General features: G+C 37.3%; 1 protein-coding gene across 3 annotated transcripts in view; it reads right to left on the reverse strand.

Moving 5' to 3' along the window:
• THOC2 (THO complex subunit 2) overlaps positions 1-23,330 on the reverse strand; it is a 92,703-nt gene that overhangs the window by 24,445 nt on the left and 44,928 nt on the right. For all 3 annotated transcript variants that reach the window (XR_012647385.1, XM_075008179.1, XM_075008178.1), the window contains 12 exons: positions 20,164-20,205; positions 17,158-17,288; positions 16,950-17,051; positions 14,636-14,720; positions 12,293-12,386; positions 11,288-11,368; positions 10,948-11,044; positions 8,550-8,667; positions 8,212-8,391; positions 4,097-4,261; positions 2,698-2,973; positions 1,669-1,810 (listed from right to left, as the gene is read on the reverse strand). Coding sequence is in view for 2 of the 3 variants with exons in the window: in XM_075008179.1 (XP_074864280.1) it covers positions 1,669-1,810; positions 2,698-2,973; positions 4,097-4,261; positions 8,212-8,391; positions 8,550-8,667; positions 10,948-11,044; positions 11,288-11,368; positions 12,293-12,386; positions 14,636-14,720; positions 16,950-17,051; positions 17,158-17,288; positions 20,164-20,205 (1,513 nt within the window). In the remaining variant the exon portion in view is untranslated. The remainder of the gene's footprint in view (positions 1-1,668; positions 1,811-2,697; positions 2,974-4,096; positions 4,262-8,211; positions 8,392-8,549; positions 8,668-10,947; positions 11,045-11,287; positions 11,369-12,292; positions 12,387-14,635; positions 14,721-16,949; positions 17,052-17,157; positions 17,289-20,163; positions 20,206-23,330) is intronic.

Genomic DNA, 23,330 nt, shown 5'->3' on the forward strand with positions numbered 1-23,330 from the left:
CACTAACCCTAGCAGCTCTTGGGCAGAATATCAGAAAATTAATCTGCATGAACACTGAAGTAACTAAGAACAGCTAGCCATAGCAACTGCAGGATATTCACAAAGAGGAAGCATCACTCCAGTTTTTCTGACCCAGTGAGAAAAAACTATATACCAATATTACTTCATGCTTAACTTGTCTGATGCCTCTAACACCAAATGGAAACACTCCCTGAGACCACCTACATACGAAATCTGATGAAAAAGCACAGCTAACACCATTTACCCAATCTCCCTTGCATTGTGCATAACTACACGGTTGTGTCTATACTACCACCTTCCTTCGAAGGAAGGATGGTAATTAGGGTGTTGGGAGTTTACTAATGAAGTGCTGCCATGCATATGCAGCACTTCATTAAGCAAATTCCACCCCCGCGGCAACGCCGAAGTTTTAAACTTTGAAGTACTGGCGGGTGCGCCATGGCTAGACGTGTGCCGGTACTTTGAAGTTTAAAACTTCGGCGGTGCTGCGGGGGGGAATTTGCTTAATGAAGTGCTGCCTATACATGGCAGCACTTCATTAGTAAACTCCCAACACCTTAATTACCATCCTTCCTTCGAAGGAAGGTGGCAGTGTAGACAAGCCCTATATGTAGCTGGAGACAACTGTGTCCACATTGGTCCTCTGATGTAACCCAACCATGTCCCAGTTACACATGGAAAATGCAAGTCTCATTTTGATTAGTTCCTGGAAAATGACAACCGTTTTGGCCACCAATTTTATATTTCATAGTTAAAACAAGAACTACATGCTTGTCCACTGAGAGAATTGCTACAAGTCATAACTACTGGAAGCATCTAAATGCACTGGCCAAATTAACAAAGCATTAAAATAAATAAAATAAATATTAAAATAAATATTAATTTGGAAAATCTGTCTGAATTTTTTAAATAAATATCAGTTTTGCACCAGCTTTGGTAAAGGACATGTACACAAAATCATTCAAAAACATGCGCTTGCTGAAAAGGGGTACTTCCTCAAGTAAGACAAATTTGAATTCAAGACACAGGACTTATTCAGGCACCAGAACAACTTCTTCCTAACCACCTCAGCTAGGGCTTGTCTTTACTAAGTGGAAGATTGACCCAGTTATGGTCGATCTTCCAGAGTTTGATTTTGTGCAACTACTGAAGATGCGGCAAAAATCAATCTTCCTGAGGTAGGCAGTTGACCCCTGTACCCCATGCTATCGCTTGGCGTAGAGGAGGTCGATGCAAGAGGTTGGAAGCTAGGTCTTCACTAGGGAAATATGTCAATTCTGATATGTCGATTCTAGCTATGCAAATACCATAGCTAGAACTGTGTATCTGAAATTGACTTACTTCCTTAGTATAGACTTAGCCTTAGAAGTAGCACTTAGAGTACTGTCCACTGGAATGACTTTTGCCCTAATGTACAGTAAATTAACAATCTACAAAGAGCCACTGTAAAAGCTGGCACACTGCTAGAATTTGAAATAAACACAACACTGAATTTAAAGTTCATTTACCTTAATAACATATATTAATAACAGATTTTAAAATAAAAGTTTGCAGTGCCCACAAAGCAGGAGTCATGTTAGGAGAACTGTGTAACTTATGTATAGAAAGAGCAGTAACTGTGGAAAACAGCCAGTTCCTCATACTCACTTGCCAGAAGCCAGTTATCCTTTTCCAGTTTCAATCTCTGTAAAACTCTCTGCACGTGTTCCAACTGCTTCTTCTCCTCTTCAAGAAGCTTGTCCTGAAGGGCCGTACAACGTTCTTTTTCTTTCTTCTTTTTATTTGGAGGCTACAAATATCAATGCATTTCACTTAATATTTATTATGCCTAAACAAGGACTGAAGATTTCGTTTTCTGAAAACAAGCTTTTTTAAAAAAAATATCCAAGCAAGAAGATAATTTGTTGCTCAGGCAGTTTTTCTTCCCCCATCTACAGCCTGCTCTAATTATCGAATTGCTCACCTAATTTTAACCACAACATTCACAGAGGGAGATCTTAAGTGAGATATTAAATTGAAGACAAATGTCAAACTCTCTTGTCGTAATAAGAGAGCAGTTCTGTAGTCATTATTCAGTGAACTTAACAAGAGTTCAACTCAGCTAAGGGCTGTAGGTTCCCTTATAGTAAAATTAATTTTACTAGTCTTGAACCGTCACCTGCAAATATTTACAAGACAATGTTAACTGAAAACAGTATACAAATTATATTTTTGTTTTACTGAAATAGATAAGTTAGTAGTTAAAGTCCTGAATGTTTACTTGCTGAAAAAAGTAGTTTACTGTGGTATGCTGACAAACATTATTTTTGTTCAACAAAATATAGTCCAGCTGCACCATGAAAGAAAATAAGATTTTCTGTGTTGAAATACTTATACAAAAATAAATAGTCTTAGACATGTATTCTATTTCTTGCAACAGTTTATATCAGGTTACCAGAGGCACAAAAATCAAAACTAGAACCCTTACTAAACACAAATCTCACACCGTTTGAGATTCTAGTATGATATGGTACCAGTAAATACAACTTTCATTTCATAATATTTGGAACTATGACAAAAACTATCTTTAAGGTAAGATTACATTGGCTGTCAAGTTTAGAGATATTTATACATTTCTGTTTGAACACTGATGTAAAATATTCACCCATTTTAAAAAGTTTGAAAGCACAAACATACCATTTCTTGATTGTCATCTATAGCTTTCATCTGGACCTTAAGTTTATTGACTTCTCTGTCATAGCTATTATGTGGAACAGCAAGGTCATACATTGTCAAAGACCAGAACGTAGCATAGAACTGAGGACTGATGTCATCCCAAACTTTAGGAAGGTGCAAGGAGATCACAGCATCATGAACAGGAGCCATCACTAGCTCGCAGGATGTGATGTACTTGTGAACTTTGTGCTGCTGTTTGTTTCCCTTCTCTGCTTTCTTAAGTTCATCATATTTTGACTAAGGATTTAAAAGAAAAGTATTTGTGATTTACATTCTTTTTATACATCTAATAACTGTTTCTTACACAAAATCACTGATCAAAGGAAAACTATCAAATATATATAGATTTATAGCCTCCCCCACCCATTTTACATATATGATCCAAACACTAAAGAAATGCTGGTCAACCTTCGAACCCTTCTATGGTGGTAACAGTTTTTGATTTTTCACCATCAAGGCTGTCTTCTCTTATGAAAAATCTCTTCTTGCTCTTCGCTCCTGTATTCTGGTATATAGAAAGAGCACTTGCAGGAAAATCCTGCTCAACCCCTGCTGCCCTGGGATGAAACTTGCGATCCAGTCTGCATACAGGAGCTATCAAGAGGTGGAATATACTCAGTGCAAATGGATTCAAGCAAATGTAGCTGCCGAAATAAGCCTCTACTGAAATGTGCAAATTGTAGTTTTTTTAAGTCTTATAATTCAGAGAAGTATGAGTAAATTTTCACAAGTACAGCACAGGCACATATGTAACCGCAAGATGACTTGTTTACAAAAACTCCGGCTCCACAGCATGCAAACACAAGGGCTTCTTAATAAAAAAAAATCTAAAAATTTATTTCACATGTACAATACATAAGCCCTATTCTCATTAAATTATTTTAGCTGAAACTTCTAGGGGGGCACAAAAACTGGTTTAGACAGACTCCTGGCATGGATAATGTCTGTCTTAATTATTTAAATTTGGCAAAATGATAAGCAACTAAGAACACTGGAAAGTGTTGAGCAAACTTAAGTATAAACATCGTGACCCATACCACAATTATGTACTTACACCGAACAGGGGTATTTGGTGGTTCACAATTGTGTTTTTACAGTTGGGAATGCTGAGGCACAGGAAATTTAAGTGACATGTCCAAAGTTACAAAAATATGATTGTGGTAGAAATGGATACAGAACCCTGGTTTCATGACTCTTAAAACATTCCTTCCCACCTCTACAGGCAAACTGTAGCTCCCAAATTATACAGCAAATTTTCAGCGAGAATGTAACATTGGTACACAGAGGTATACAAACTGAAGCTGGCAGTTCAGTGATGACTTGTAATACTAACACACCAGAAAACACAACACATACTTACTGAAATATGATGTGCATACATAGGCCTGGAAAGGAAAAATGCAGCATCATGGGGTGTATGGAACTCATTACAGAGAACATCAATGGAAGGCACTCGCTTAATGTAATCCTCTGTGCTTAGATTGGATGCTAAAAATCCACCAAACTGTACAAGAGTATCATGGCACTGAATGTAAAGAGACAAAGAATCAGAGGACAAAGCATGGGATTTTGTAAGGGGAAAAAAAAAATAAAAAAACTAGGTAGGTTTAACAAACATTAGAATCTTCAGGTCAAATACATACATAGGTAACAAGCCAGTACTCACTTTCCTGAAAGATACACTTTAAACTGCTGATGAAAACATAATATGCTAATTATTTCAATACCACAAAAACCTTCTATCCTTTATGAAAACTAATCCATCCCCAAGCTCCACAACTGTACAAATTCTCCACAAAAACTTATACAATTCTGAAAGTATTCTGCTAATTAGGGTTCAACATTCTGCTTTCTACATGTTTTCAAAACATTTAGAGTGGCCCTTTTCCAGATTTTAGAAAAACTGTTAAAATTAGAATATTTTAATATAATTTGCAAATTACAACTAAATTAAGATTTTAACTTATTTCAACATTTTATGTCTTTTATGTTAGCATAGACATTTAAAATATCAGAAAGATTCCAGCCAGCAGGCAGAGAAAATCAGTCTACATTTCACACAGTACCATGAGATTTCATTTTATGTTACGGTACGTTTTCTTTTAAATGTACAATGCTCTTTGTTGAAAATACAATAATGCACAGACACCTAGCATTGAGGATGTTTCACAGAAAGAGCAAACCTACCCCGCTTGAAATTTTTTGGGCACATGCTGTTGTAGCTGAGCCTACGGATGAAGAAACAAACTTGCTTCCTAATACACAAAAATTTCATTTAAGATACTTTAATGAGGTCTCAGGAAAAAAAGAAAAATCTAATCTCACACATCTGAGAGCTTCCAGGAGAGATTCTATATTAATTTAGTGTCACTAACACCTGTCAGCACATAGACCCAAAATGAGAAATAATTACTGACTGATAATAATGACTAGACCCAAAATGAGAAATAATTACTGACTGATAATAATGACTTCTGAAAATCAAACAGGAAGGCTTTGTGAAGGTAAAGCAAGGAAATGGTTTGAAAGTCCTTAAATGCCTTGAGAATCAGGTCAGACAAACAAGTAGCCCAATGGTTAGAGAGGACAAGGCTTTTTTAATCAACATGTTTGCCTAGATCAGGTTTCCCAGTATGAAGGAAGACCTTTGCTTTATACTTTCATTTTGTAAATGTATGGACTGAATTTGGAACTGGGAAATCAATCACACTAGCTGATGGCTGATTACTTGTTTAGGTAAAATGAATAACTGATCTCTTGAGTATCTAAAAGAACTAGACAAACATCTAAGGTACCTTTCCACTTATCCCTAAATGGACGTTGGACTAAGGGTCTGCTTCAGTCAATATTTACTGGTCAGTGTACTTTTCTATCAGTTTTGTGACTTGCTTGTACTGGGTTATATAATAAAGATTTTGACAATAATAATTTATAAGGAAAACACCTGAAAAAACAAATTACCAAAATTAAAACAGGTTCCTGGGTCTTTCAAACCCTAGCACAGGAAACTGAACAATCTTATTTGCATGAATGGACTATAAGGTGTTGAGAAAGGTGGCTAGATCATCAGCCTCTACGGCTTGTGATCAATGGCTCGATGTCTAGTGATCATGGATATCAAACTGAGCACCCAAGGGGTCTGTGCTATGGCTGGTTTTGTTTAACATCTTCATTAATGATCTGGATGGATGGGTTGGACTGTACCCTCAACATGTTCACAGATGATGACATTTAGCTGGAGAAGAGGTAGATATGCTGTTGGGTAGGAATAGGGTACAGAGTGATCTAAACAAACTGGAGGATTGGGCCAAAAGAAATCTGATGAAGTCCAGCAAGGATAAGCGCAGAATTCTGGATTTAGGACAGAAGACTCCCACGCACAGCAACAGGTTAGGACCCACTGACTAAGCAATAGATCTGCAGTAAAGGACCTAGGGGTTACAGTGGACAAGAAGCTGGATATGAGTCAACAGCGATCCCTTGTTGCCAAGAAGGATAACAGCATGTTGGACTGCATTAGTACAGGTTGAACCTCTCTGGTATGGCAACATCCAGGGTTCAGAGCAGGGTGGCCACAGTGACCAGCAAGCTCTCTCCTCTGGGACAGCTCAGCTCTCGAGGGTGCTGAAGCAGGGAAGTCCTACCTGCAGAAGCAATGCCAGCAGATTGAGAGAAGCAATTGATCCCATCTGTTTGGAACTTGTGAGGTGACAGCTGGAGAATTGCATCCAGTTTTACACCTCCCAGCCCCTCTCCACTACAGAAAGGAAGTAGAAAAATTGGAGAGAGTCCAGAAGAAGGCAAGAAAATGAGTGGGGGCCGGGGTGCATGGGCCCAGAGGACAGGCTGAGGGAATTGGTCTTATTCAGTCTACGGAAGAGAAGAACTTCAACTACCTAAAGATGGACTCTCAAAAGGGATGGAGCTTGGCTGTCCTCAGTGATGGCAGATGACAGAGCAACTAGCAATGGTCTCAAGTTGCAGTGAGGGAAGTCCAGGTTGGGTATTAGGAAAAACTATTTCACTGGGAGGTTGATGGAGCACTGAAATTAGTTACCTAAGAAGATTTTTAAAGCCAGGCTTGACAAAGCCCTGCCTGGAATAATTTAGTTGGGATCGGTCCTGTTTTGAGTGGGAGGAAGGACTAGATGACCTCGAAGTTTCTTCCAAACCTAATCTTCAGTGATTCTATGTGTCTCAATTTATACCTATGCAAGACAGTTAGATCTGAATTGTGAGGACTCGCAGGAAATGTATTCGAGAGACACAAGATTGGTGAAGTAATATGTATTTGTGTCTTTTATGTATGATGGTATTAATATGATGTAAGGAATGTGTCAGCAGGAGTTCAATATAGCTGAAAGATCTGGGGAATGTGTCCTTCCGAGATCATTTGCATGAAAATGCAAAGGTGTGCATATGTAATACCTTGTAAACAAAGCTTGATGGGAGCAGGCGAAACAATGAGGTTTTGTCTATTGTGAACATGTTGTTGTAAAGTTGTTGTAACAGTTTATGTTATCACCCAGTGTAAGAAGTGTGGAGTCTCAACAATGTTGGAAGTTTTGTAGTGGTGCAGGGCAGTCATCATTACTGTGTAAGATATGGATCGCAGAGAGCTCCCTTCCTCAAAGCATTTTGAGGAGAGAAAGGCAGGAAGTATAGTGGTTGAACCAGATGGCTGGCAGCTTTTTGGCTATACAGCTGTAAGACTGGTTTGACTAGTTCTCTCCCCACTGTTGAAAGGTAGACCTAAAGATGGGTTTATAGTTATTCTGTGACAATCCACCCTGATGTATATGGAGATGCTATGGCGAGGCCCAGAGCTGAATGCCACTATGAGCTGAAATCACTGAGAGATGGAATCACAGGCTTTTGTCTACAGCAAAACCCCACAAAACAGTGGCAGGCAATGAGTGGATGACCCGGTGGAGGAGGAGCAGAGGACAACTCAGCTCTGGTTGCTGCTGACTCCTGCCAGCAGAAGGTTTACAATGATAAAAATCAAAATAGCTCAACTGACTTTGAAAAGATACATACAGTACTTTTCATATATTGTTCCCATAAAATCAGAGGTTATCAAAGGATTTTCTTCTTAAAAATATTAACAGAACCCCCACTGAAGTCTAAAAACCTGATCATTTTTACTGATTTTAATGTTAAACAAACACTGTATAGTTTGCTTGATGAAACAAGGTATCTAATAATCTAAAGCTGTTTTTCAATATTTCTAAGTCAAATCAATTGAGTGTCTAACATTAAGGAAAAATAACTGAACACAATTTTTGAAAGAGAACTACAAAGAGAGATTGTACATTCAACATGCAATTTTAAAGAAGAGACTACTTATATATGTTATTTTGCCAGTAAATGCTGTGCTATGCAGTATTTACATCAAATAAGCAGGCTAAACTTAACAGAAGAATTAAAAAACTTATTATTTAAAAACATAAACATGTAATTGGTTCTACTTGCCTGATCATACAGTTTCCCCACCAGTTTCAAATGTTTCTCTCCTCCCTCTTGAAAGATCACACCATTTCGCTGTTGAGCCATAAGCAAGCACAGCGGAAGGGCCAGATCATGGTCAAGCAATGCATCTTTCAATCTCTGAGAAGATTTTTTTGTGTTTCTGATCTGGCCAAAATATCCACCCTGCCAAGAAAACCAGAAGCTGAGGTATTCGCAAGAAATATCACTTTATTATAGAAAGTAGACAAATGGTAGACATAGTATCAACTTATGACAATACAAGTAATTCATCAATGTCTGACCAACTTCAGTAAAACCAGTAAATTAATCTGTAATCCCACCTCAGCTTTTAACTGTTCTCCACCAGTCATGGCTTCTAGCTGCTCCATTGTCATCTCTTCTGTAATTTCTATTCCAGCCATTTTTTGTACCACCTCTTTTAAAATGAGCAAGTCAAAGCTGCAAAGGGGAAAAATAAGAACTACATAAAAATGAGATAAATACTATGAGCACTTGACATGGTTGTTTACAATAGTGAATGTTTTAGCGCATGTTCATACTGCTATAGCGAAATGAGACTAAAAATTCCTTTCCAAAAGGTAATTAAGGATTGAGAACAAAAGTTATACTAAATGCTGAAAGAAAAATTGGTTTTGAAATTTACAGAGAGTAGTAAAAGTGATATGCTTCTACTGGTCCAAGACTAGGGCCACTGGATTCAGTGAGAGAAATATTGGGATAAAATCTTTCAAACAGTAAAAGGTACAGCGCCACTTATAAAATAAGCAAATTAATCACAAGAAATTGCATCTGTTTCCTTTGTGTTTCTGATCTTTATGTGGATTTTACATATATAACAAGCCAAAACAGATAATAAGAAATCCTCAGAGAATTGTTTTTAAAGAATGTTTTTTAAAGAAGATTCAGTGCACACAGTGAGACTTTATGGACAGAAACCTAAGGCTAGTGCTACACTCACCCCTAGTGCTGGCAGTTTGATGCAAATGAGCAATATCAAAAATGCAAAATGGCCACTTATTTGCATATCCAAGCTGCTCAACTGCATATTCATGGCAGAAAATTAATGAAGATGTGGTTCTGCCAGCAAAAACCCCCTCTGTTGCCAGCCCTTTATCCCTGGAAAAAATCAGGGATACAGAGCTGCCGAGAGAGGTGGCTTTTGCCAGCAGAATCACATCTTCTCTACTTGCTTTCTGCTGTGAATATACAAATAAGCAACTCGAATAGGCAAATGAGCAGCCATTTAGCATTTTCAAGACTGCTCATTTGCATCAGGCAGCTGGCACCTGGGGTACACATAGCACTAGACAAAGCGAACATAAAGATCTCAAGTTGATCTATTAAGCATGTGTCCAAGTTTTAAAGTGCAGAAAATATGAAGCGCCACAATGGCCACTTCCACAACAGACTTCTAGGTTTGCTTGCTTTATTCAACTCAAAAGAAAGGTCAGCAAATTAAAATGACAGATCACATCTTTGCCTTTACTAAATATCTAATCATGCACAACTGTTTAAAAAGCTCTTTATTACAATTTCTCACCTAACACTAATCTAAAATATAATAAAATACTTCTGGCTAAAAAATTCAAAATAAACTGCAGATAGTATGAGTACTTCTAGTTGGCTTCTTACAAAAATCTAGTATAATCAATTCCATTTTCTTCATAACCACCTAGGTCAGAAAATCACTCTAATTATCAAATATGTTTTGCCCTTGGTTTCAGCAACTGAGAAAATGTCTTGTCATGCAGTTACTATTCTTTTTAATGCAAGTCAACACATAATAATATGATCACCCAAAACAACTGTTCCATAAAAAAAGGGAAGCCTTTCTTTCATGATCCCCAAATATTGCACTCTTTGTACAGGTATTAAATAACTTAACACTTATTTAATAACTTAGCTGCATTTATAAGATGTTTGCACAATTTTGAGGCAAGATGGGGAAAGATATTTATCTCAAGTAGTGTAGCTCACTATCAGCATTCATAAATTGTCTAGTACCAAATGTTAATAGAAGATAGTAATAAAGGAATATATTATAAATCCATACTAACCACATATGACAAAACCACCCACTAAACATTAAAAAAAAACAAAAAACAAAAAAACAGAACCCCCCCTACCCCCAGAGCACTAATACAGCAGAAGGAGAAAATAAAAAGGATTCAGGATATGAAGTTTTGCCTATAACTGAAAGCTTTTGAAAAAAGGACACTAATAATTCTGGAGATCCAATTGGACAGCAAGCAACTGTACAATCATTGAATATATTAAATTATATAAATACGCAAAGAAAAAACATGAAAGCATTTTAAGGACTTTTTGCAGACAAGATACTGGGTGCAACAAAAGAGGAACTATACTGGTTACCTTTCTTCAATGCTCTATAAAGCAGTAGAAACATTTTTCTAAATGAAGTATACTTGAATATACTGTAAGTAGCACAGTGATTTCGGCTCAACCAGAGGTTCTAGTATTGCAGTGTACGAAAGACAACAATGACTCAAAAGAATATCTCGTAATCATATATATTAATAGAAAATATTACAGCTGAATGTTCTCTTTCCCTAGTACTTTAAGTTCTCTAACTTCCTGACTGGTATTCAAGTACATCTTTCCTACTACCAGTACTTTAGCATCAGCAGAAGGCCAACGTCAAATGGCTAAACAAATTTAAAATAGAGTGTATTATGTAAATTAAAATGTCAGACTTGCCTTTTTCCAGCCTTTAATTGGTTTGCTACATACTGCAATAAACCAGCAAGTTCAATTGGATATTTTCGGAAAACAGCACCACAAAAACTTGCTAGACCTAGATGGAAAAGGAGAAAAAGCTGTGACAAAGTAATGCCTCATCTCCTCCAAAATAAGATCATCATCCTTTGCATCTACTCAGCTATCTATTACTTGTGCTCCCATTAATACCTTTATGCAACTGAACATAATAGTTTTTATTGTCTTTACTTGCTATATTGATTTTTTCTTTGAAAAATAAAGTAACAGCAGCAATAAATATCTGAAACAGTAATTTATTAAATAAAACAAAGATACTAACTCTGCAACCAGCTAGAAATCGTAGTGTCATCATGTTTCATTCTTTCCTTCTCAGGATTTGCCAGAGCTTCAATGATGCAGTCTTTAACTAGTTAAAGAAATTATTTTTCTCCAAACACTTTCAAATAAGCATTAATAATTAAAAAAACTACATCTTTAAATTGCTTTAAAATATTAAGTAAACCTGAAGATAACCAATAAGATAAATAAGTTATCTCCATTAAAGTTGCTGAAGCCATGTACAAATTGTCCCACCATCTATAAAAATTTGAATATGCACACACTCTATTTGAACATTCAGAAAGTATCATTCTATAACATGATATACAGTAAGAGAGTAAGGCCACTGAGGCCAATTATAGCTGAAATATAACCATACAATACTATAAAGATACAGTAAAACCAATATAACCCAACAACCACCTCCCATCCCCTGCAATTACTACTGCATCATTTAGGTGGCATGGGAATCCTACAAAAGTAGATGTTAATTAAAATAATAAAATAGCTCAGGAAAAGGAGCATTTGCCTACAAAGTCAGGAAGTGAAAAAGACTGGAGCAGGAAAGACTAGTTCCCCTGCCTAAGAGTTACCACAGCAAGACCTCAAACTTAGTAGAAAGGTGGATAGCAGCAAAGTAAAAGTACATGAAACACCTCCTAGTGATGGGCAATCAAGGATTAAGGGCAGGTCTACACTTAGGCAGAAAGTTGACTTAAGATACGCAACTCTAGCTATATGAATAACATGGCTAGAGCAAACATACCATAAGCTAAATTTCTAAAGCATCCCCACAGCAGGAAGCCTCGTTGACCTCCCTTTACTCCTTGTGACCGTGTTGAGTACCAGAGTCAATATGAGAGATGAGTAGTCGATTTAGCACATCCGTATTAGACATACTAAATTGACCTAAAGGAGACTGTTCTCCAGAGCATCAATTTTCGGTTAAGTGCAGAAAAGCCCAAAGATGCAACTGTAGCTCATGTATTTTACACAAAAAGGATACATGCCAAGACATCATAGTTCAGTGAAGTGAGGTATTTCAGTGAGTCAACAACAGGTGTAATTAAATTGTCGTACTTTTGTATTTGTGACAAAATCTGAAAACAACCAAATTAAATAAGTAAGATTTAGTCATTCAAACTATGACAGAACTACATGTCCTTCATCTCACATAAATCTAGGAAATCCTAATAATTACTTAGGAAAATAGGCTACCATGGGCAACATCTCTACCTAAATAATTTTTAACAATTTTTACTACTACTGTAGCAAAATGTAATCTCATTTGATTTATCTACCCTCACAAACAGTAGTAGAACTGATCATGTAAAACCAATTCCCTATTAGCAATTGCTTTAAAATGAGTGGTAGTTTTAGCCTTCAGAGTAACAGAAAACAGTCCCAAAAAAGTTTTTGTTCCTGTACATATTTTTTCTTAAATATGAGTAAAAATAAATAACACTCCAGCCTCAAAAAACTAAACCTTCTTCATAAGAATTGCTGCCACTGATCGTCATACTGAAAGCTAACAAAGAGGAAAAATGAAAATAGATTATGTTTGTTTTACTTCTTGTTTTCAAATACTTCAGATTTTAGCACAAGAAATTAAAATAGAAATAAAAATGAAACAATTAAAAAAAGGTAACAGTTGATTGAAATCACATGCTGTTATTGATATTAAGTGACATAACACAATGATATACATTTTAAAAAGTGACTAATCAATGAGCATGCCACATGACATATTATAGCAGGGATCTGCAACCTGCAGCTCCGGAGCCACATGCGGCTCTTTAAGACTTCTTTGTGGCTCCAAACACTATTTTAAAAAACAAAACAAAACAAAACAAAACAAAAAACACAAACAAAAACAAAACAAAAAGTCCTGATTATTTTCAATAAATGATGAAGGTCTGAAGCCCAATAATGAACTCATACCTAACTAGAAAATATGTGATCTTGAAACACTGGATAATTCCCCCTTTAATATGTGCAGTGCATTGTGGATATGATACTATATCTGTGTTTTGATCATGTTGCTAATAAAGTCTTGGTTTTGGAAAGGAAAAGGAAACTGGCAGCATTCCTGCTGTGAAGGGCAATGCATGTTTTAAGAAAGAAACTGAAAATAAACGTAAAATAACATTAGCATAAATAAATAAATAAATTAAATTTAAATAAATTAAATATTAATTAAATAATTAAATGAGGTTGAACTGGCTAAAAAAAGGACAACTGAAGATTAAAACAGAGAATTTCAAACTGAATGCACCCAATCCTTTGCATTTATATCAAGTTTGGCTGGGCTCCCTTTATATCTCATTTGCATCGAGACATTCACCACCAACAAAAAAAAATGCAATGAGGCATTTTCTCAAAAAACACACTAATTTTGGTGTACAGTATCGAGGTGCCAGAAAAAGTAAAAAAATGCTAGAAAAGAGGCCATGGAGGAGCTGAGCAAAGTAAGACCACGTTCAGTAAATGGGTAAAATCTCCAAATAGCATAACTGTGGCTAGTTTCGTGGCAACTCAAGAGATCATGAAACAAGGAAAGTTGTTCACGGAATGCGAATATATAAAAGGTGCTTTATCAAAATATCAGAGCAGCTGTACAGTGATTTCAAAAACAAGAACAAACTTGTTCAGAATCTTGTATCATCCAGAGAGAGAAGCTTTGGGAGTGAAAGTCAGGAAGACAGTGGTACAAACACACACACATGAAGTGCAAGGAAACAGAATGTGTAAATAGTCTGTGAATGCCCTGCAGTAAACATGCATCACATTTCAAATCACTGTATGTGTGCTCTTCTTAAAATAAGGTTACAAAAATTATGGTTTGACATTATTTATTAAGGACCATCTCGTATTCACATGCATTGCGGCTCCTGATTTATTGTGGTTTTTTTCTGAATTTGAAAAGAATGTCTCTTCCTGTTATTTTGGTTGCTGACCCCTGTATTATAGGGATGTGACTTGACAGTTTGAACAGTCAGGACTTGCTGAAAACTGGGTCCCTTAAGGAGCCTCTGTTTGTCTACCCAAAATCATTAGTCGCTTTTGCCAATCTTAGTATGCATTTTCATATTTCTACTGAATTACCATGATTTAAAATCTATCATAAATAGAATCAAGAATAATGCAATTTGCACTTTCCTTCAACTTACTAAAATAACATGCACAAATATGCAATCCATCCTCCCACTTAAATATACACAGAGGACTCATTCCATAACCCTTCTTCACATAAGCCCCAATAACTCTTCGCATTAGAAAGGATAAGACAGATTACATACGTACGTGTACACACACACACACACACACACACGAATAGCACATGACATACATAATCAAATAAAATTGTTGGATTGCTATGGCTCAGCTTCCCAATTTGCCTTCCAGAAGGCTTCACATTTTCCTTGGTCAAACGCCTGTCCAAAAAAAAAAAAAAATTAAATTAACTTCTTCACATGCAGCTTGTAATTTCACTATCGTTGCTCAAAAATGTACAGCTTATTTCTAAACATGCCTTTACCAGTTAAAGAACATACATAATTTACAGTAAACTCCTTTATATCTGGCAGCCCCAGGACTGGGAAGTTGCCAGATATTCAAATATTCTGGATAATGGAGAGGTATAACTAGCAATGCATAACACTAAAGAAAAACAACATTAGATATTAAAGAAAAGCAAAAATGTATGCACAGTACTTTATTTACCAACAACAGTAGCACTGTATACTGTAAACTTACACTGTATTTGCTGTATTTATTTGTATTTACTTTCACTATACTGTACTTACAGAAAACCGAACTAAAATTTACTTATAGCTAAAATGCTGGTTAGTTGAGAGTTCTGGATAAGAGAATGCCAGATATGAAAGAATGTACTGTATTTAGAGAGGAAACAGTTGAGACAATGTTCAGAATACTAACAATGGAATCTTATCTATAGGCTTCCAGCCTAAATCCAGCAAAAATTACAAAAATCTTGATACTATTCCATTGCCTACATAAGACCAGGCAATCTCAGCACAGTGTCTAGTGTACAACTGGCACTGACCTGCTTGGAAGCCAACTAGAAAAAAAAAATGCTGAGGAGTGAAATATACTTAAAGACAGTCCCATCAATGTAGGGACCACAGAATACTGCAAACTTCCACACGCTGCCAAAGACTATTTTATCTGCTACACAGATAGAATATTTGAAATTCAGTGACTAATCCCACAGATACATTCCACAAACACAGAGCTCTTATGTTAGGAAGAGGTAACTTGTGCTATCCCCATTCCTGTAAATCTAACTGTTTTTAAAATATCTATTAAATTGCCAGCTGAATAAATTTATTATCCTCAGTTAAAACAAGAAACACTGTAGAGAATATTTGATAATGAAGCTGCAAACTTAATACTGAAATTTAATTCAACATATAAGCAAAAACACAACATGTTCATAGAAATATAAAAGGAGAAAGGCAATAGGTTCATCACTTTGAGTTTTTCTAGTTTCTACTCTGTATCTTGCACTCATGGATTGGCCTCATTCCTGCCTCAGGGATCACACCACTACATTTCTGAGGCCTGCAGTCTCCAGTAATTTCTCAAGGACTACACTGTTTTGAAAGGAACAATAAGTATTTAATGCCAATATTTCTTGCTGTGTGTTTTGAAAAGATTTTGTTCTCTTCAAAACTGCCTTCATTAAAAATATTTATCATTAAGTATATAATCAAAATAAGTATGACTAAACGAGAATTCAAGCAAACAGTTGAAGCTATTTAAGGAGAAGAACACAAAATGATGTTTCAGTTTTCTATCAACAGGGCATTAATAAAAAGTGGTTTCCTTAGAATTAATGCTACCAGTAAACCTCAATTCATGTAGTTATACAGTATTACTAAAAATGCTTTGTTATTCTTTCGTGCTATGCTTCATATCCTAAAGCAGGGGCCACCAACAAGTAGATCGATAGCAAGGATAAAACCAATGGGTCTAACTCACATATATAACAAAAGAATTTAACATGAAACCCTGACATAGTAAATAGAGTTGCAAAAAGGGTCTCCAAAAGTACATATTGTAAGTTTCAACCACATATAATTTTTCAACTTGAAATTAATTGCATGAGGGTGAATGAAAATAAACCTCACGGTCTGAATTTGGATTGGGAGAAAATATACCACACAAGAAGGAAAACCCACAGAATAGAAATTGTGAAGCACAACTGTCTAAAGGAGTTTGGAGATTCTAGGAGATCTGCCCAGCAATCAAAATAACCTGCATGACAATTCACAGTTTCCAAAGCAAAATCCTGAAGAAAATATAAACCTCTTAAAATCACTATTTGTAAGAAAGGTCCGATAGAAGATATTAATTCAAGTTAACATCACGCAGCATTGTCTTGGAAAAACGAAAAACCTTCACTGAACATTAATTGGACAAAATCAGTCCGACAGGAAGCTTTAGTAAATCACAAAAATATTAATTTTAAGACACATTCATAAGGAATGTAATGACAACTACTATGTCAGTAGGAATCCTCTCTATTAAGTGTTTATAGTAGCAGGACTCAAAATATGTGACACCTACATGAAAAAGCTCTAAGTCCTAAAATCTCATTATCCTTTAACTGAAGAGTGTGAAAATCCAGCATAACTTACTTCATGATATATTTGGCTCTGTCTATTGTTTGAGCTTTAACTTTCACTAGAAGCGGGTGACTGTTGTATGTTTCATTCTTCCATTGTCCATAGAGACGATAGCTTGAATGGATCAGAAAGGGAGAAAGAAAAGTGAACATCATTCAATTTGAAAACTTAAAAAATGACTTCCTGTATAGGAAATACGAATTTATTCTATGCTACTCACCGATACTGGTATGGAAACGTTTTGAACATTCCCCAGAGTTCCTCAGACATGCATGCATTGCAGTCCATTAGAGTAAGAGATGGAAGCAAAACTTGGTCGGTAATACTTAACAAACAGCTAAACAAGATCTCCTGAGAGAAAACAAAATCAGCACAAAATAACCTACAAGTATGAGAAAAGTCCAGAAGAAGTAACCATCAATATGAAGTTATCCTGATTAATAAATATCTCCATGGTTTATGCCTCATGATAAGCCTGGGGCTTCCTATTTATACAGAGACACATCTACAATTACAAAATCTGGTTACAAGCATAAATATAAACATAAATAAGATACTCATAACCACTGTCCTAACTAAACACACCCAATAGAGAATTGGGAGGAGCAGCAGAAAAAGTCAAACTTTTACGTTCATAATCTCCACTAATCTGATAAAATTCCAACTACGCCAATAGGTCACTTTTTTATTTTGATACCAATGGGTATTAGGGTAATTTTTACTACACAAGGGCTGTGTCTACACTAGCTCCCAACTTCAAAGGGAACATGGTAAGTAGGGTGTTGGAAGATCACTAATGAAGCGCTGCAGTGCATATGCAGCACTTCATTAAGCTAATTCTCCCCAGTGGCAACTTCAAAGTGGCAATCTTCAAAGTGCCAGCTTGCGTGTAGCCACGGCTAACCCATCGGGTAGCCATGGCTACATGCAAGTCAGCACTTCGAAAGTTGCCACTTTGAAGTTGCTACAGGGGAGAATTAGCTTAATGAAATGCTGCATATGCACTGCAGCACTTCATTAGTGATCTTCCAACACCCTACTTACCATGCTTCCTTTGAAGTTGGGAGTTAGTGTAGACACAGCCTGAGAATGTCTTCACTGTTTTCCAGATCTGAAGAAGTGGGTCTATTTCACAAAAGCTCATCACCTAATAAATCATACTGTTAGTCTTTAAAGTGCTACTTTTTTTTTTGTGAAGATACAGACTAACACAGCTACCGCTGACTATGCGAGGACTGTCTTCATAGACAATGTCATTTGAAATTTCATAATTTTTCTAAATGTACTTTCAGTTTTTACACATGCTCCTCCCTGCCAATTTCTTTTCACAATTGCATTTCTCTGTTTTTGTTTTGTTTTTACAAAAATTCTTTTCCATTTTACTCTGTTTAACAAATGTATGAACATAAATATAGCAAAAAAGTCAAAAATACAGTGAGAACAACATTTTGTCTAATTTGAATGCTTGCTCATATCAGTTCCTGTTAGATGTGTGCATGCCACGTGCATAGTGGTTGGGAAGTTTTCTCCTAGCAGAAGGATGAACAATAAGTAGCCCACAAGCTAGACATGGTTCAGCAGGCATCGCCTCTGCTGGGTCGCCACACACTTTTTTTACCTGAACGTTTGCAGATGTGGCCACTCACCGCTCCCAACGGTCATGGATTGTCATTCCTGACCAATGGAAGCTGCGGGACTTGGCATGGACCAGGACACCATTTCCTGCCATTCTCATTGGCTGGGAATTCTTTCTTGCTATCCTTCCTATCCTAAAACAGTGGTCTCCAACAAGTAGATCTATAGCATGGGTCCAATTCACATATATAACAACAAAAGAATTTAACACCTATGGGAGCTTCAAGTAGCTGTTCCCACAGACTTGCCAGTAAATAAGAACTCTGGTGACCTGCATGCAGCCCGGGTGCCACTTACTGTCCACCCCTGCCCTAGCAGCACCCGTTAGGTTGGTTGTAGAGCCCTGCTGGAGTACAGCTCTCATGGCATTCAAAAGATGCTGCTGCTGACCCTACGCCTCATCAGTTCCTTCTTGCCGTCAGCGACAGTCACTGAAACTGCAGTGGCTTGCTATTGCAAGTGCTCCTCGTTCTATCGAATAGTTGCAGTTTAGCTGTAGAAGTTCTACATACCCTATTCCATTCACTAGCAATGATGGACCTCTCAGATTCACAGAACAAGCTGGCAGACTACCTCAACTTATACTTCCATGACCACAAGTGGTCCATTTGGCTAGATGTCATTCACACCATTTTACAGAGGTGGGTAATGTCCCCCGATGAAAAGGTCAATGTGGGGAAACAGGAAACGCCCATGGTTTTGCTCCTTTCTAATCAAGATAACCTGCCTGACAATACTTTTTTCCCCAAAGAAAAATCTTGCAGAAAATAGAGGTCTCTCAAAAATCATTGTGTTGAAGAGACGTTGTCCCACAGAAGATATTAATTTCACTTAGCGTAGCCAAGGCTTCCTTGCTGACACATATCTCCTCCTCTGGTTGGATCACCTATTGTATGCAACTCTACCTCTTTCATTATGCAAAAGAGAATACTACTACAAAATAAGAGCAGCCCAGCCACTGAAAAATTGCAGAGCAGGAAAAATTTCAGACTATTATGCAGAAATTGGTAGGAGCTAGCTGGAGGAAGAAAATACCTTGTTTTTTTCTTATGTTTTTATAAACAGAATGCATTCAATGAGGAGAGAAATTTATTATTTGTCTCTGGTAAACACAACCACAGATTTATAGCTTAAAATAAGTAATATTGTGGTGACACACATTAGCTATGAAAAGTCTAAGGCTATTGTAAAACTAAACCAACTTTCTCATACAATAAAATACAAAGAAATTTACAACAAATATTTTGTCATTCTTAGATAAAAGATTTCTTCTCTTAGACCAGAAAACAAAATCTTGGCTATTCCTGAGAAGCTGAGATCCTGAAACAATCAAGTAGACTACCTTCTGACAAGAAAGAAGAGTGGGTGGCAAAGTACCTGAAGTTTTCATTTGCTCCTCTCTTTTTTTTTTTTTTTTAATGTTTTAAAGAAAATAAAAGCACTTCATATGCACAAAAAATATTAGCAAGTTTTTCATTTAAAACAGCAATCCTTTTCTTACTGTTCCATGACATTACTAGTGAATGAAAATAGATTATTTTTTTAAAAAATATTATAGTAAATTCCAGGACCAAAACCTTAAAAAACTCACCATTTTCTCTTTATCCTCTTGTTTATTTCCATCTGACTGAAACTACAAAAACAACATTCATATTAATTGCAGAATTATATAACTATCACGTTTGTCTATTACTTCCAAACAAGTACAATTTCAAATCAAAGTTAGTTCAGAAAAATCTATAATCTGATGGAGTGTCCACAAATGGTTTAATACTCAGTATCTGTAGCACTGAAGTTTCATCTTAACATCTGTCTCCCTTTAGCTTCATACAGTATAAGACTAACCATCATATAAAAACCCACTGTTGCCTATAAAGGGTAACAATTCAATATTTGTTTTGAATGTAATATTTTTCAAGCAACATTTGTAATGCCTAAATAAAGATTCAGCTACACATTATCATGCACCTTACAGATTTTTTGAACAATTTTCAATTTACAGTTATTTTGAAAAAAAAAACAAACAAACTGTAGTGGAAAAGTTACAATGGAGATACTTCCATCACTAAACCCAGAAGGCATTTTATGTTAACTGAAAGGCAGAGGGTTCATCTTTATTGCATTTTACTTCAGATTAAGGGTGAAATATGAGCCCCACTGGAGTTAGGGGCAGAACTCCATTTGACTTCAGTGGGGATAAAATTTTCCCCATGTAGCTTTTAAAACAAGATTTAGTCCACATCAGGAATAATCCCCAAAATGATTACGTTCTTTTCAACTTTAGTTTCTGCTAGGGAACTAACAGCCAGCAAAAATTTCACTAAAATACTCAGCTTTAGAAGTTACACATTTCAAACTATATGAAGAATTTAAAAGTTGTTCATCATTTTATAAACAACATTGAACCAACAAGTGGCTGCTGTACTGGGGAAATAAACAAACATTAGCGCTGTACAATCTTGAGCAGCATGCATATATATCCACACACACACACACACACACACACACACACACACACACACGAGAGAGAGAGAGAGAGATTATGCCAGGTGGATTGAGGGTCTTCTAAATAATGTTAATTAGAGATGCATGCACACCAATGAGAGGGGAGCCTAATTTGTTGGTATGTTGAGTTCTTCTTGTTTTAAAATGGGGGCAGTCTTGTACTAAATCTGACATACTTGAAACTCATAAATTCAACAACTCTAGGAAACAGGTATGTCGGACTAAGGATGTTGCCAGATCAGTGTGCTGTGGGTCTTGGGCACAAGGGGGCTGGGCATAGGACACTTACCTGCAGCATGCCTGGGGTCCGCATCCCCTGCTACTCCTATTGGTATGCGAGTGGTAGGGAAAAGCCACAGGAGAAGTATGTGCCTACACTGTCAATTCCCATCCGCCCGCCCACCCCAACCAGGGCAGGGAAAGCAGAGTGACAGTGCGCAGAGCCACTTCCATCTCTATATCCAGGATGTTCCTGGATTAGGATCACCCAGAGTACGGGGGTTCAAGTGTATCGTCTATCTTAATTTGCAGAAGTTTCAGGGGAGAAGAAAAGTCAAGAGAATTCTACATTTCCACTTCTCTTGTTTAGACACTATTGTTTTCAAGTCCACGCCTATGTTAATTTGGAAAATGTGAGAAGTGCAATTTTTGCGTTCCAGTGAAGATCAGAAAACTAATGCATGCTGCGTCTTGATGCTTCAAAAATGTAAAGCTTTCGGCACACTAGACAGAATGTAATGTTTTACAGGGTTCACAGGGATTATTACATCAAACAATTAAACAAAATTCTATTTATTTAGATATTCCATATGCAAATTTTCTTATTATACTTTCAATGTTTTCAAAACTGACATACTACATCAAAGCCACAACTGAAGAGCAAGTTGATTCATTTCTCAAAGAAATCCCCATGCATGTATGAAGCAAAGGTCATTTTAATATCTGAATTGTCTATTTTTTGTTGAAAGAGGAAATTGACTAAAAGATCACTATCAGTTAAAAAAAAGTCACTATTCTGCATACTATATTTTACTAGCATACTGGAAATGTATCTGACTTTCCAACTATACATTGTAGAACTACAGGATTTCCAAGCTTATAAAAGTACACACATCAATTCCTCTAACACAGGGTTTCCCAACCTATGGGTCAGGACCCAAGGACCTATGGGTCTTGATTACATTTCAAAAGGGTGGCTGGCTGGGCCGGGCAGCTCCACAGGTGGCTATTAAGAAGCTATTCACACTCTTGAGGTGGTTCTCAATTTATTAATTGAATTAACAGCTGTCAGGCAGTTAAGCCAATCAATTACATTCAGAACCATTTCAGCTGCAGGGCAGAGAACTGCATACCTGAGGAGCAAGGGCTCAGCTCAGGTAAGGAAGGGGACTGAGTCTGAGGTTGGGAAGGCAGAGCTGATCAGCTCCCTGGCATCCAGCCTCTGCAGGAGATGGGGTCCCTGCAGCTAGCACAGCTGACCATCCCTGCCTGCTTCCAGCCATGGGAGTCCCTGTGCTTCCCCTAGCTCCCTCTAGCCTGTGAGTGAGGCTTAGCCCCTGAGCATGACTCCCCTAGCCCGAGTGAGACACCCTTACTCCTCGAGTCCCTGAGTGACTCCCAGCCTCTGAGTATGACTCCCCTAGTCCCCTGCAGCCCCTGAGTGACTGCCCTAGCCCAGCCCCCGAGTGACTCCTAGTCCCTGAGTATGACTCCCTTCACCCCCTCCAGCCCTAGTGTGATTTCCCCTAACTCTCTCTAACCTCCTGCAGCAGCCCAAGTGACTCCCCAGCCCTCTGCAGCCCGAGTGTGACTCCCCTAGCCCTTGAGTGTCTTCCCTCTAGCCCCCTTCTGCCCCAAATGTTTCCGAGCCCGAGTATGACTCCCCAAAGCCCCTGATTGTGGGGTTTAAGACGGGGGCAGCAGTTTGGGGGTAAGTGTCTTTCTACCACCACAGCTCTGCCTGAGTATAGTAAATGTAGTGTTATTATTTTATTAATATATTTCCCCCTTCCTATGAAATAACTATTGTGAATGTATAAACATGAGGGGGCACAATTTTATATTCTTGCCTCACATGCAAAATTATCTAGTTACGGCTCTGCTCTCCCCCCTTCCCCCCTCCTGTTTTTGAATTGCCTTGGGTCACCAAGTCTTCCTGAATTGTCAAAATGGGTCCAGATCTGGAAAAGGTTGGGAACTGCTGCTCTAATAGCTACCCTTCTTTCCTGTTGGAATTCTGCATTTGTTGCATTT

The sequence above is a fragment of the Carettochelys insculpta genome, chromosome 13 (assembly GCF_033958435.1).
Source record: "Carettochelys insculpta isolate YL-2023 chromosome 13, ASM3395843v1, whole genome shotgun sequence".
NCBI classification, from domain to species: domain Eukaryota; kingdom Metazoa; phylum Chordata; order Testudines; family Carettochelyidae; genus Carettochelys; species Carettochelys insculpta.